This window comes from Ornithorhynchus anatinus, chromosome 3, assembly GCF_004115215.2.
Source record: "Ornithorhynchus anatinus isolate Pmale09 chromosome 3, mOrnAna1.pri.v4, whole genome shotgun sequence".
In the NCBI taxonomy this organism is placed as follows: domain Eukaryota; kingdom Metazoa; phylum Chordata; class Mammalia; order Monotremata; family Ornithorhynchidae; genus Ornithorhynchus; species Ornithorhynchus anatinus.
The window spans coordinates 35,278,166-35,290,604 of record NC_041730.1 but is presented as its reverse complement, the minus strand read 5'-3'; the positions used below and the strand labels follow the sequence as shown (position 1 = coordinate 35,290,604).

Below are 12,439 nucleotides of genomic sequence, written 5' to 3'. Positions count from 1 at the left end.
GAAAAATTACAAATAATCCAACATTGACAGCCCCTGGATTATCAAACCTTTTCACCCTCTCAATGTCACCATCTATCATAAGGAATTGGAAATTAATAGTCTAAGAAAAGGAAAATATGAATCCCAATCAAATTCAAAAACCATGATACAGACAGATTAAAATGCCACTGTTGAAAATGAGCATGTTTTAGTGGTCAATGACCTAATGAAAGGTGAATGCTATAGGGGAAATGTCTCAGGAATCTTGTCTCACCTGCTGAAGGTTGGTCCAGTTCTGCCCAAACATTAGGACTGAAGGAGTCCCAGGGTGTCTGTTACCAGTGGTCCAGGGGTCACTGGTCACATGATCTGCCAGCTACTGAATTACTGCAGCAAGATACCTACACTGAGCCTGTATCAGCCCAGGTGAACAATCTGATTATCTCTAAAACTGCTCAAGGAGAAGGTTCAGCCATAGTAGACATAATTAGGAGATGAATTTCCTTTGAGAAGATATTCCTAAGAGATTCCCTCATGTACCTGTGTGCTATCAGCCAAAGAAAGGAGAAACTTGTTCAGCAAGAAGCTCTTTGATGGACTGGAACTAAGGGGAATTTGGCTTTGGGAGTTTATATATTATTTTTGCTATAAAAGGCACAGGCCTTTGCTGTAAAGGTGTGTGTCCACCTTACTATACTGGGATTGTGCATCATGGTATGTGGGACCAGTGGACCACTTTAATATCAAGTATTTGTCATAAACCATGATCCTTATGTTTGGTCCCTTTGAAAATGGTCACTTAGCCAGACAGTCCTGTTACCTGAGCAGTATCAGTACCAGTTTTAGGTAATCCCCAGTCCAGAGGATGCTGATATGTGCTGTGTTAGTTCTGCAACTGGCCCCACGGTAGGGTCTAGTCTCCTAAGGATCTATGGATGGGAGTTCCTGTTCAATTTAAGACACTTGACACTATCCGTGCCCTCCTGTTATCTCAAGAACTGGTTTTCCTTTCTAAGAGTGATCCTTTCCTGAGATGATGCATGGAAACACCAATCTGGATTTGTGAGGACTCCAAAGGTTTTCTCCTAGAAGGCTCATGCCCTTGGGATTTGAACAGAAATAGTACAAGCTCTGGACATAGGTGGAGTAAGATGTTTATATTCTCTGCCATGTGCTTCATTGCATTTGAGGCTTTAGCAAGCACCAACTGGTGGCCTTAATAAAAATGAAGGCAACTGATTTATTTAAAACAAATTCACAAAGAAATCTGAATCAGAACGAGGAAAGAATGATGAAATAGTATTTAATTCTACTGTGAGCAACAAAGGCTAGAAAAATTTGATTACACAGAAACACACACATGCTAAATAATGAGGTTTCGAGTTACTCTCAGGGGAAAGCAGAAAAATTTCTTCAGTGGATAAATAGAAAATTCAAGATGGAAACCTGTACAGCTAAAGGTTACCTACAGTACATATATTGAAGGTATATACCAATAGTACCAAGGACAAATGAAGGTAATGAAATGTGATTTCAAGGAATAATTCAGCAATTTAGTTGGCACGTAAAAAATCACCCTTCATAAAACCAACTTGTTATTAGAGGCCTAATTATGACTGAATTAACAGTGTCAATATTATGCATTGTATGTCTGTTTGATTTAGGTCAAGGCCAACATAGTATTTAGTAGGCTTGTGAGGCAGTCCCTAAGGTAAGTTTTATCAAACATCTTTATTTTTTATAATGCCATCAAAATGTGGGTTGAGTCACCACGAAATATTTTAGAATGAATGCCTCTCTAATACTAGGGACTAAATTTCATCCCCTAAATTATCATCATCGTTACCATTATTATTAATAATAATGATAGCACTTGTTAAGCACTTATAATATGCCAGGAACTTTACTAAACACTGAGGAAGATATCAGCAAATCAGGTTAGACACAGTTTCTGTTCCACATGGAGTGCACAGGCTTAATCCCCATTTCATAGATGAGGTAACTGAGGCACAGAGAAATGAAGTAACTTGCTCAAGGTCACATATCAGACAAGTGGAAGAGCCAGAATTAGAACCCAGGTCTTTCTGACTTCCGGGCCATGGTCTGTACACTAAGCCATGCTGCTCCTCTACGGCTCACAAAACTGTGGCCCCAGAGCCTCAGGTAACTAAGTATTCACTCAGGACCTTTGCCCTTATTTGCATGTCAGCTAAAAGTGCATAGGACATATCCTCTCTGATATGGACTGTCTTTCAACACCGTTGATAAGATATAAATACCAAACAATATAACAATATTAAAAACATACACAAGCAGAACTGTTTTCTCTATCATTAATGTGTACTGCACCAAGCTCAGTTCTCATCCAGTGTGTGTCTATTACTAAGAGCATATAAAATAGATGAATAATTAATCTATTTGATTTGCCTTTTGAAACACCATTTGGAAAGAAGACTTGTTATGACTCTTCAAAACCTTCTGACAACCAACTTCCATTTTAAGGGCAAAATTTTATTACATACATGGCCTTTCATTATACCAGGACTTAATATGAATCTGGCACATAAACTAAGTAATTTAGCTTTCTCAGAGTATGTCAAGCCTTGCTTCCTCTCAGTTTTCCTCATTTGGACACCATTGCAGGAAGGAAATTAAAATAGCACTAAATATTTGCAATTCTTTGTCCCATTATTTCTTACCTTTATGGTCTTTTATGTGAAATGACACATATTATAACTCTTACATACGTCTTTTAATGTTTGTGTGTGTGTGTGTGCTTGTGTGTATGTGTGCACGCATGTGCTCACCCCTGGCCTTTCTGTCTTCCTGTAAGTGCTGGAACATTGAGGTTTAGCAGATAATTTATGAAAATCAAATGCTACAAAATAAAAATGTTTATAAGATCAAGGGTCAGGAAAAAAATCCACCTAGAAATTAAATCTCTGGCATGCCTCTCTCACATCAAAGTTCATGGAGGAGCAAAATAATCCTGAGATCACTTACTGTAGAGAAAGTGTTTTAGACATACTCATGAATTCAGGAGTGGAAAACCTCACAATCAGCTGAAGGTCAATTGTTTTATATTAGATTCTTTCAAAGGGCAGAGAGGACTTTCCACACGAAGTCATAAGCCATATTAAACATGCTGTCATCTCAACAGAAGATATTGTCAATGGACTTCTCTCTAGGGACAAGAGATATACTACAGCACTGTTTTTAATTCTAGCAATTATTATTATAGTTGAACCTTCCTGAGCTTTCTGACCTCATGGGATAATACTAGATGTTTCCTTATCAGTCCTGATGATGGGAGAAGGAGTAGGAGCTGAATTTCACTTCAGTTTCATTAGCTCTCTCATATCATACTTGTGGGTTCCACACGCTTCATAACATTGCCCACTTCAGGGGGAATTTTCCCAAAGACAAAGAAAGGGAATTTCTGAAATCATTCTCACCTCTTCTAACAATATCAACCATTCACTTGCCAATAGAAATTTTCTAACCCCTGTTTGAACTATTCCATGAAAATGGTACTGATTTATGTGTTACTATTTTCTTTAGTCCTGTATAACTGGCATCAAAACAGCTATTTATTTCAAATGTGATGCTAAAATATCAATCTGCTAACAATTTCCCAGTATGCCAACCAAATTAAAGCACTTGAACAAGATATCTCTGTCTTCCGCAAAAGGCTAAGACTCTAGGTAAGGAAAATAGAAATACAACGAGAAACAGAGAGAGCCTGTAGATTCAGACTATTTAGGCCATAGAGGCAGTCACTTTGTACACATTAGCATACAAACCTAATATCAATAATATAAATAATTAAATGATCTGAGTCACATGTTCCTTCTAAGAGCATGAAATATAACCTTCATATTCTCAATGTGCTTAAATTACCCCATGGAAATGAGAGGTGTGGTAGTAAGCATTTCACAAATGGCATACTAATAACCATAATGATAATAAAACGGCCAATTTTTAAAGGAAAACCTACAGCTGAATGAATGCTACTGAGTTTTTTCATCCTTTCACACTCAGGAAATAAGAACCTGAATCAGTCAAAAGCCCAGGCCTGGGCCACGATGGGTTTGAAATTCATTCTGCTACAGAACAATTCCTTTAGTTTTAGAGGACAGGGGCTCCAGACGCCTGGACCCTGAAGTTTAATTCCACTTTAGCATGGACCAAACAATTTCAGACCCAACCTAAGGTATATTTTCAGAGTGTTTAAAAATGAGTCAGAACCACAGGTAAAGATAAAAGGCTAATACTCTTCTGGAAATAAGTGTGAATTTGTTGAAATCATGATTGGGTCCTCCTGACCATAAAACTAGTGTTACATCTCTCATCCCATAAAGTAAACCTGTAGAATAGCTCATGTTAAAGCCAATAGCATTTTGATTGTGGCTGAGCTATAAGGTTGGTTAGATTTCAAGAAATAACATAGAATGGTTCCATCACTTCTTTAAAGCTCACCTGTACATGAGAAATCATCCACGCGGATATATCCTGGGACACAGTCACAGCGATACAATCCAGGCAGGTTTACACACATTGTATTGGCATGACAATAATGCATCTTAGCAGCACACTCATCAATATCTGAAGGAAGAAAAGAACCAGCAATATCACAGTCAGAAGAATGATTGATTGCCTAGAGTGCAATAACACTGGAATGAGATGAGAAGGCTAATGTCCATTAGACTGCTTAGAAAGAGCAAAGCACATTAGAGCAAAATCTTAAAGCACAAGGGCAAATTCAGCATGTGAATTGGATTTATTCTCTAATTGAATGTATTATGGGAAAACATTTGGAGTGAAACAACTGCTCACAGCCTGAGTTTCGCTTCTGTGTTAACTCCTCCCCTCCTGGGAAAGGAACCCGGAGCCTCAGGGAGAAAGAAATGGTAATTATCAATTAATACTTATTGGATATCAACTACCCAAGGGAGTATTTGGATTAAAGACATCCAGGGAGTGCTCCTAACTGTTAATCTTTAATAATAATAATAATAATGTTGGTATTTGTTAAGCGCTTACTATGTGCAGAGCACTGTTCTAAGCGCTGGGGTAGACACAGGGGAATCAGGTTGTCCCACGTGGGGCTCACAGTCTTAATCCCCATTTTACAGATGAGGGAACTGAGGCACAGAGAAGTTAAGTGACTTGCCCACAGTCACACAGCTGACAAGTGGCAGAGCTGGGATTCGAACTCATGAGCCCTGACTCCAAAGCCCGTGCTCTTTCCACTGCGCCACGCTGCTTCTCGACTTAGAACACATTTTATAGATTATGCTTTGAAAATATAGTCAAAGGGCAGACCCAATTCCCAATGATATAGAGAACAAATACATCAGCTGAAGCTTGCTTGACCACAAATAAACGTGACACATTATTTACATACATTTGGGAATCTTGTGGCTTATCCTTTGAGATGCTATAATGAGATGCTCTTATATGTCATTATTCCTCTGGAAATAAAAATTGTCCCACCTATACTCGCAAGCTTTCATGAAAGAATTAAGTGATTTTACATTCATGATAGGATGAAAAACCATGTCAGACATTATCCAACCTTGGCTTCACTGACACTGTCCTCTCCTGATTCTTCTCCTATCTCCTTGGCCGCTCATTTTCAGTCTCTTTCGTGGGCTCCTCCTCTGCTCCCATTCCTTAACTGTGGGGTTCCCTCAAGTTCACTTCCGTGTTCCTTTCTTTTCTTCACCTAAACCCACTCCCTTGGAAAATTATTTTGCTCACACAGCACCTCTATGCAGATGATACCCAAATCTACATCTCCAGCATTGATCTCTTTCCCTCTCTGCCGTCTCTCATTTCCTCCTGCCTTCAAGACATCTCTACTTGGATGTCCTCCCATCACTTCAAACTTAATATGGCTAAAACCAAACTTTATATCTTCCCACCCAAACCCTGTCCTCCCACTCACTTTCCTATTACTGTTGATGGCACCATTATCCTTCCTGACTCACAAGCCTGTAATTTTGGCATTATCCTTGACTCCTCTCTCTCGTTCCACCCACATAGTCAAGCCATCACTAAAACTTGTCTGTTCTACCTTCACCAAAATCCACCCCTTCCTCTCCATCCAAACTGCTACCATATTAATGGAAGCACTTACCCTACTGTGCCTTGATTATTGCTTCAGCATCCTTGCTGACCTCCCTGCCTCCTGTCTCTACCCACTCCAGTCCGAACCCCATTATGCTCTCCAAATCATTTTCTTTTCAAAACATTCAGACCATGAATGTTTCCCCACCCTCCCTCCTCATATCAGACAGACAATAGCTCTCCCCCACTTCAAAGCATTATTGAAGACACACCTCTTCCAAGAAGCCTTCCCTAAGCTCTCCTCTCTTCTCCCACTCCCTTCTGTGTCACTTGCTTCTTCATTCATTCTCCCTCCCATCTCCACAGCACATTTGTACATATCTACATATATCTGTAATTCATTTATCTATTTATTCATATTCATATCTGTCTCCCTCTCTAGATTGTGAACTCGTTGTGGGTGGGAAATGTTCTGTTCGTTATTATATTATACTCTCTCAAGTACTTAGTACAGTGCTTTGCACACAGTAAGGGCTCAAAAATATGATTGAATGAATTTTATTATAAAAATTTGAACATCTATTCTGATAACAGGAAAATACAATACATTTAAGGGTTAAGGGTTGAATGCAGGGCTGAACGAACTGGGGAATTGTGAACTAATTGAGGAAATAGAAGGTGGAATTTTAGGAGGACAATGCAGATGGGGAGAGCTGTTAGATTTTGTTTTGGTGGGAGATACAGGTTGAGGGCCAGAGTGAGAGCACAAAGTCACGATAATTGTGGCATTTGTTAAGCACGTACTACTATGTGCCAAGTCACCATACTAAGCACTGGGGTGGATATAAGCAGGAGAGTAGAGAGCAAGGTTCAGCTAAACATAAAAATGAAAAAACAATGTACTGATTCTTTGAGAAAATATCTCACATCATTGGGTTTGTTCACAAGTCTGAAAAGATTGCCTCATAAGGATCCAAAATACAGACTCTTCATATGTAACAGACCACTACTCTCCCATTTCAACGCCTTACTGAAGTCACAATTTCTCCAAGAGGCCTTCATTGACTAAGCCATCATTTCCTTTTCTCTCACTCTCTTCTGCATCACCCTGACTTGTTCCCTTTAATCACCCCTCCTCAGTCTCACAGTACTTACATAAATATCTCAATATACTGTCGTAAATTATTATTAATTGTATTTGAGTGCTTATTGTGTGCAAAGTAGTGTTTTGAAAAGCAGGATGGTTTAGTGGATACAACATGGACCTGAAAGTCAGAAGGACCTGGGTTCTTATTCCAGCTCTGCCACTTGTCCACTGTGTGACCTTGGATGAGTCACTTAACTTCTCCGTGCCTCAGTTACCTCATTTGTAAAATGGAGATTAAGACTGTGAGCCCAATATGGAACAGGACTGTGTCTAACTCAATTACCTTGTATTTACCCAGTGCTTAGAACAGTGCCTGGCACAGAGTAAGAGCTTAAATACCACTATTATTATAATTATCCATAATTTATTATATTAATTTCTGTATCCTCTGCTAGACTGTAAACCCACTCTGAGCAGGAAATGTGTCTATTATATTGCTATACTGTACTCTCTCAAGCATTTAATATAGTGCTCTTCACACAGTGCATGCTCACCAAACATGATTGTTTGACTGATAGATATTGTTGGCTGATTGCATCTTCAAACAGATGTCTTTAACTATCCAGCTAGGTTGCCAAAAAATATGATTAGCCTCTTTCGAATGAACTCTTACTCTGACTGAACTCTAAGATCTTTTCCATACAGAACTGAAAGGATCTTGATTTTCACAGTGTCTTCTGACAGTGTTCTGCATACAGTAAGTATTCAATAATATTATTGATTAACTGAACCCACATTCAACAGCTGTATATCTTTAAAGAAAAGTACTGACTGTGCTGCTTAACCTGCAGAATCCCTGGCAGACAAAACATATCTCTGCAAGGGAAAAAACAGATTTGATTTTGTTTCCTAATATACACCCAGAAACAGTCCAAAGAGTTAAAAGAAAAATGAGTAGTGATTAAAACCAGAGGGGTCAGGGAGTAATAATAATAATGTTGGTATTTGTTAAGCGCTTACTATGTGCAGAGCACTGTTCTAAGCGCTGGGGTATACAAGGTAATCAGGTTGTCCCACATGAGGCTCACAATCTTCATCCCCATTTTACAGATGAGGTAACTGAGGCACAGAGAAGTTATTATCATAAACTAAGTTTCTCCTACTTAATAATTATATAATTTTCTGTGGCATTTTAGCACTAAAGATGAAGCCCCTGGAGGCTCACAATAGAAATCTAGAAATTCTCAGTTACTGCCACTGTTACACTTTAGGTCAGCATTAGGGGTCTTTAAAAGTTGTGAAGCATTTTGTCAGTTTATTTTTAATGAACTTTAATTCTTACAAACAATTTTGGAAAAAACAAACACAAAACTTCATTTACATTGCCCAGCCCAAGGCAGCCTGAATGCATCCCAATATCTCTCTCCCAGTATGCTCTGGGTCTCTAACCTCATGCTGGAATCTTTGCCTTCTCACTAGAAGGCACAAGAAGGCACTAGAAGGAACAAGTTCAGGCTTGTTTCAGAGTGGATTCAATCTTTAGCCTGGCAGATGTAACAGTTAACAAGGGCACCAACTGATATGGTAATTTCAGAACTGTGGACACATTAACTTGTAACTGAACCAAGGTCCCAAATTCATCTCATTAGAGATTGCCAAACAGCTGTTCAAAGCTCTTGGCCAGATCCAAATTTGAAAAATTAATTTATGTGTAATAAGTAAAACAGTCCATTCAATTCAAAGTGCCCGAGGTGAGCCTGTCTGCTTTGTCTGCTACTGAAACCCAATGCTTCCTCAAGACACTGAAGAAACTATTACACGTAAACATAGTTAAACTGATCTACTAATGGAGTCTTTGTAATAGTATTTTTCCCTCCCAGCTTTGAAGATTCCAGTTCATTCATAGCTTCCAATTTCACAACGTCAGTCTAGATTTCACCAAATTAAACCATAAAGCCTCATTTTCAGATCACCTGGAAAACATTGTGCTCTAGTGAAAGTTTTACACTCTAAGGACCTTTGGCTCCCTCTGGGCAGGGTTAACGTTTACCAATTCTGCTGTATTATACTGTCCCAGGTGCTTAGTACTGTGCTCTGCACATTCATTGTGAACTCTCAATAAATACCACTGATTGGTCTATTACTATCATTATTATTATTGTATTTACTAAGCACAAACAATATGTCAAATACTTTTCTAAGCAGCAGGCTAGGTTCAAATTGATCAGGTTGACACAGTCCCTGTCCCCCATTGAATTCACAGTCTAAGTAAGGGGAAGAGTAGGCAAGTGGCAGATCTGGGATTAGAACCTAGGTCCTCTGACTCCAGGGCTTGTGCTTATCTTTTCTTTGTTTGGAACCTGTCACTTCAGTGCATATTCCTTCATCCTAATAGTCAGTAAAACTCAATGCTTCCTGCAAGGCACTGAAGAAGTTCTTACATGTAAATGCACAGTTAATCTGATCTATTAATGGCAGAGTCCTAAAAATCGATATGGCACCAGTTCTATGTCGTGGAATTTTTTCCTCAAGTCTTTAGGCTTGTATCTGATGCTTATGTATCAGAGACACAAATAGCCAACAGTGGCTAACCATTACTCCAAACATCCTTCCCAGTTGTCAGAGAATCCTACAGCATTTTTTCTTTTTACTCACTCACACCTCCCAGCTCCCCATATTTCCATTCGCTTTGCCCTCCTTTAAAAATAATGTCCCTATTCTCAATAAATCAATCAATGGTATTATTGAGAACCTAACAGATGCACAGCATTGTACTAAGCTCTTGGGAGAGTACATACAACAGGGTTGAGATACATTGCTTGCCCACCAGGAATTTACATTCTAGAGGGCTCTCTGCCCCACCTTACCCCTTGACCCTGGCCCAAAATCCTAAACTTAACCTGCCCCTGTTGTCTTCTTGAATTTAAACCTGTCCCAACATGTCCCACCCTATCCCTATTATAAACCCTCAGCTTTCACCACCAAGTCCTCTGAGGCCAGGGCAGATAGCCCAAGAGAAGGATGGGGTATTCAGCGGTGAAGGTTGAGAAAGCATCAGCCCAACAAAGACAGAAGTGTAGTGGTGAGAGAGGGGCAAGTGTAATCAAAAATGGAGGGGGGATTAGTACAGTGTGTGAAGGCAGACTATAGCGGCAGGGTTGGGGATATATGTTTAAACAACGGTGAGAGAGTTGGGGTGCTGGGTTAGGACCCAGAGGATGGCAGTGTTATTAAAGAAAAAAAAATAATGACTTTCCTGGGTGATTGATGGCAGTGACAGAGATTTCCAATGTGCAGTCAGCAAGTGCTTCTGACATGGTTCTTACCAAATGAAGGCTCCCCAAAAGGACCCATGGGCCAAACTGTAAATCAGGGATTTTAGAATCTAACCTGCCACAGAAGTGGAATAAAGCACTCTACCAGGTGAATCACCCAACCTTTCAAATCTATCCATGTTGGCTTTCATTCTTTGCATTTTCTTTGCATAACTCCCCACTTCCATGTTGAAAATCTCATACATTTTCCTGCAATTTTGACCCTATTAAATCAAGTCACTGAGATTGTCTTTGTGGAGTCCTAGTGGTGCAGAAACAAAATTTGGACAAAGGTATTCTATGTTACTGGATCCCCCAGTAGTGAATTGTCTCTAACTTAGTCTCCTTAACACTTCAGAGAGTCTCCCATTAGATTAGGTCCTGGTGACAAAAAGCCCTGGATTTTTATTTAACACCGTTATAGAAACATCTATAAACCATACTGCAGTATATATCAGCTCAGGTATAATGGAGCTCAAATTGTGATTCATTCGTATAGATTGCTTGTCGCATTTGAAATATTAGAGCTCATCTTCTGGTGGTCTTTTGAGGTGATAAAAAATATATGATTTATGCTTTTCCCCAGGTTGGTGAAGTAGTTTGTTTTTCTTTTAAAAAGGTATACTTATGAGTTTTAAAATGAAACTTGACACAGCATAAAAATGCTTCACATATCACCAGCTTCTATCTGCATAAGCAGTCCATACCAAAGGTAAGGGTACATTTGGGAGAGAACTTTAGAATCAGCATCATTGAATTGCAGGATACAGATTGGTTAGTTAGGCTGGGTGAATCTTCTTATAGTAGGTTCAGGGCATTTCCGTAATAGGCTTTGAACTAGATTCTATGTTCTACTGAGTCTGTGCTTCCAAGACTCCTTGCCCCTTAGATAATGACAGGTCTGTGGGGTCTAAATCATTTCAGTCCCACAAGAACAATGAATTGTGTATTAAAAAAAATTGGAAAAAATAATGGAAATAAACCAATATACTCCCAGCCAAATTTTTCTTGGTATACCTGTCTCCCTATGAAACTCAAGGAAAATTGAAGGCACAGAATGTAAGCAGGATTGTTCCTATACTTGAAAATGGCTCCTGTTGTGCTGACCTCCATCAGCCTGATCAGAATATTTTGTAGACGCTCCTTCTACCATTCCCACGTCAGAGGTGCTAGAAAACAACCTGAATTTCCAGCCTCTCCTTTGATGGCCAACAGTGATGGCTTCCACCCCAAAATGAAAACAGACATAAGAACAAGAGGAGAGACATTTATATGAAAAGGTAACTCCTCAATTTCTTATTAAGAAAACAAACACTGGAATAAACCACCAAAATCATTTTGTTAGAATACCAACTTCCCAACTTAGGAAAATTGTGAAAATAGCATCCTTGATTGCTTGACCATCACCAGCAGACTTTTCCCTGATGAACCCAATTCAATAAACTGATCGTTAGTTACCACCTTCATGCTCCTTTTAGACACAAATTACCCAGATGTAAGGTAATATTCATGATTTCTAAAAAGATGTCATCAATGCCTAGACCTTTCTTGAATGTGCTTGGTTTACCTAATGAAATGATGTAGAATTTTCAGCCCCATTACCTACGGAGTTAGATGTCACGCATATACGTTTCTTGCCAAGATAAACTTCCTAAGTAGGTTTTTCAGACCCAACTACACTGATGATTTTTTTTTTGAGTATTTAGCACTTAGGTATGTTAGTTATGCATTTGTGCATTTCCCCAAACACATGCAAAGATTTGCATTTTTCCCTGCTGGGCTTAATTTCAGAATCAAGCATTGTTGTCAACTAGCATATCTCTTTATAACATTTGGGCTTTAATTTTCATCCAAAATTGCAAATGCTCTGAAAGAAGAGACCCCATTGCTTTCTTCCTCCTTTCCTTTTAGGCAAGTATTTCTGACCTTGGAGTGCCCCTCATAAAACAATTATGTACCTACTGTCCAAAAAAAAAGTACAAAAATC

The 12,439-nt window shown here is 39.1% G+C and overlaps 1 protein-coding gene across 6 annotated transcripts in view; it reads right to left on the bottom strand.

Annotated features, from left to right (window-relative positions):
* Positions 1–12,439, bottom strand: part of NELL1 (neural EGFL like 1) — a 522,694-nt gene that overhangs the window by 269,159 nt on the left and 241,096 nt on the right. For 5 of the 6 annotated variants that reach the window (XM_029061630.2, XM_029061636.2, XM_029061634.2 and 2 more), the window contains one exon: positions 4,459–4,584. The exons of the other annotated variant lie outside the window; for it this stretch is intronic. In XM_029061630.2, the coding sequence (XP_028917463.1) occupies positions 4,459–4,584 (126 nt within the window). The remainder of the gene's footprint in view (positions 1–4,458; positions 4,585–12,439) is intronic. 6 annotated transcript variants of the gene reach the window in all.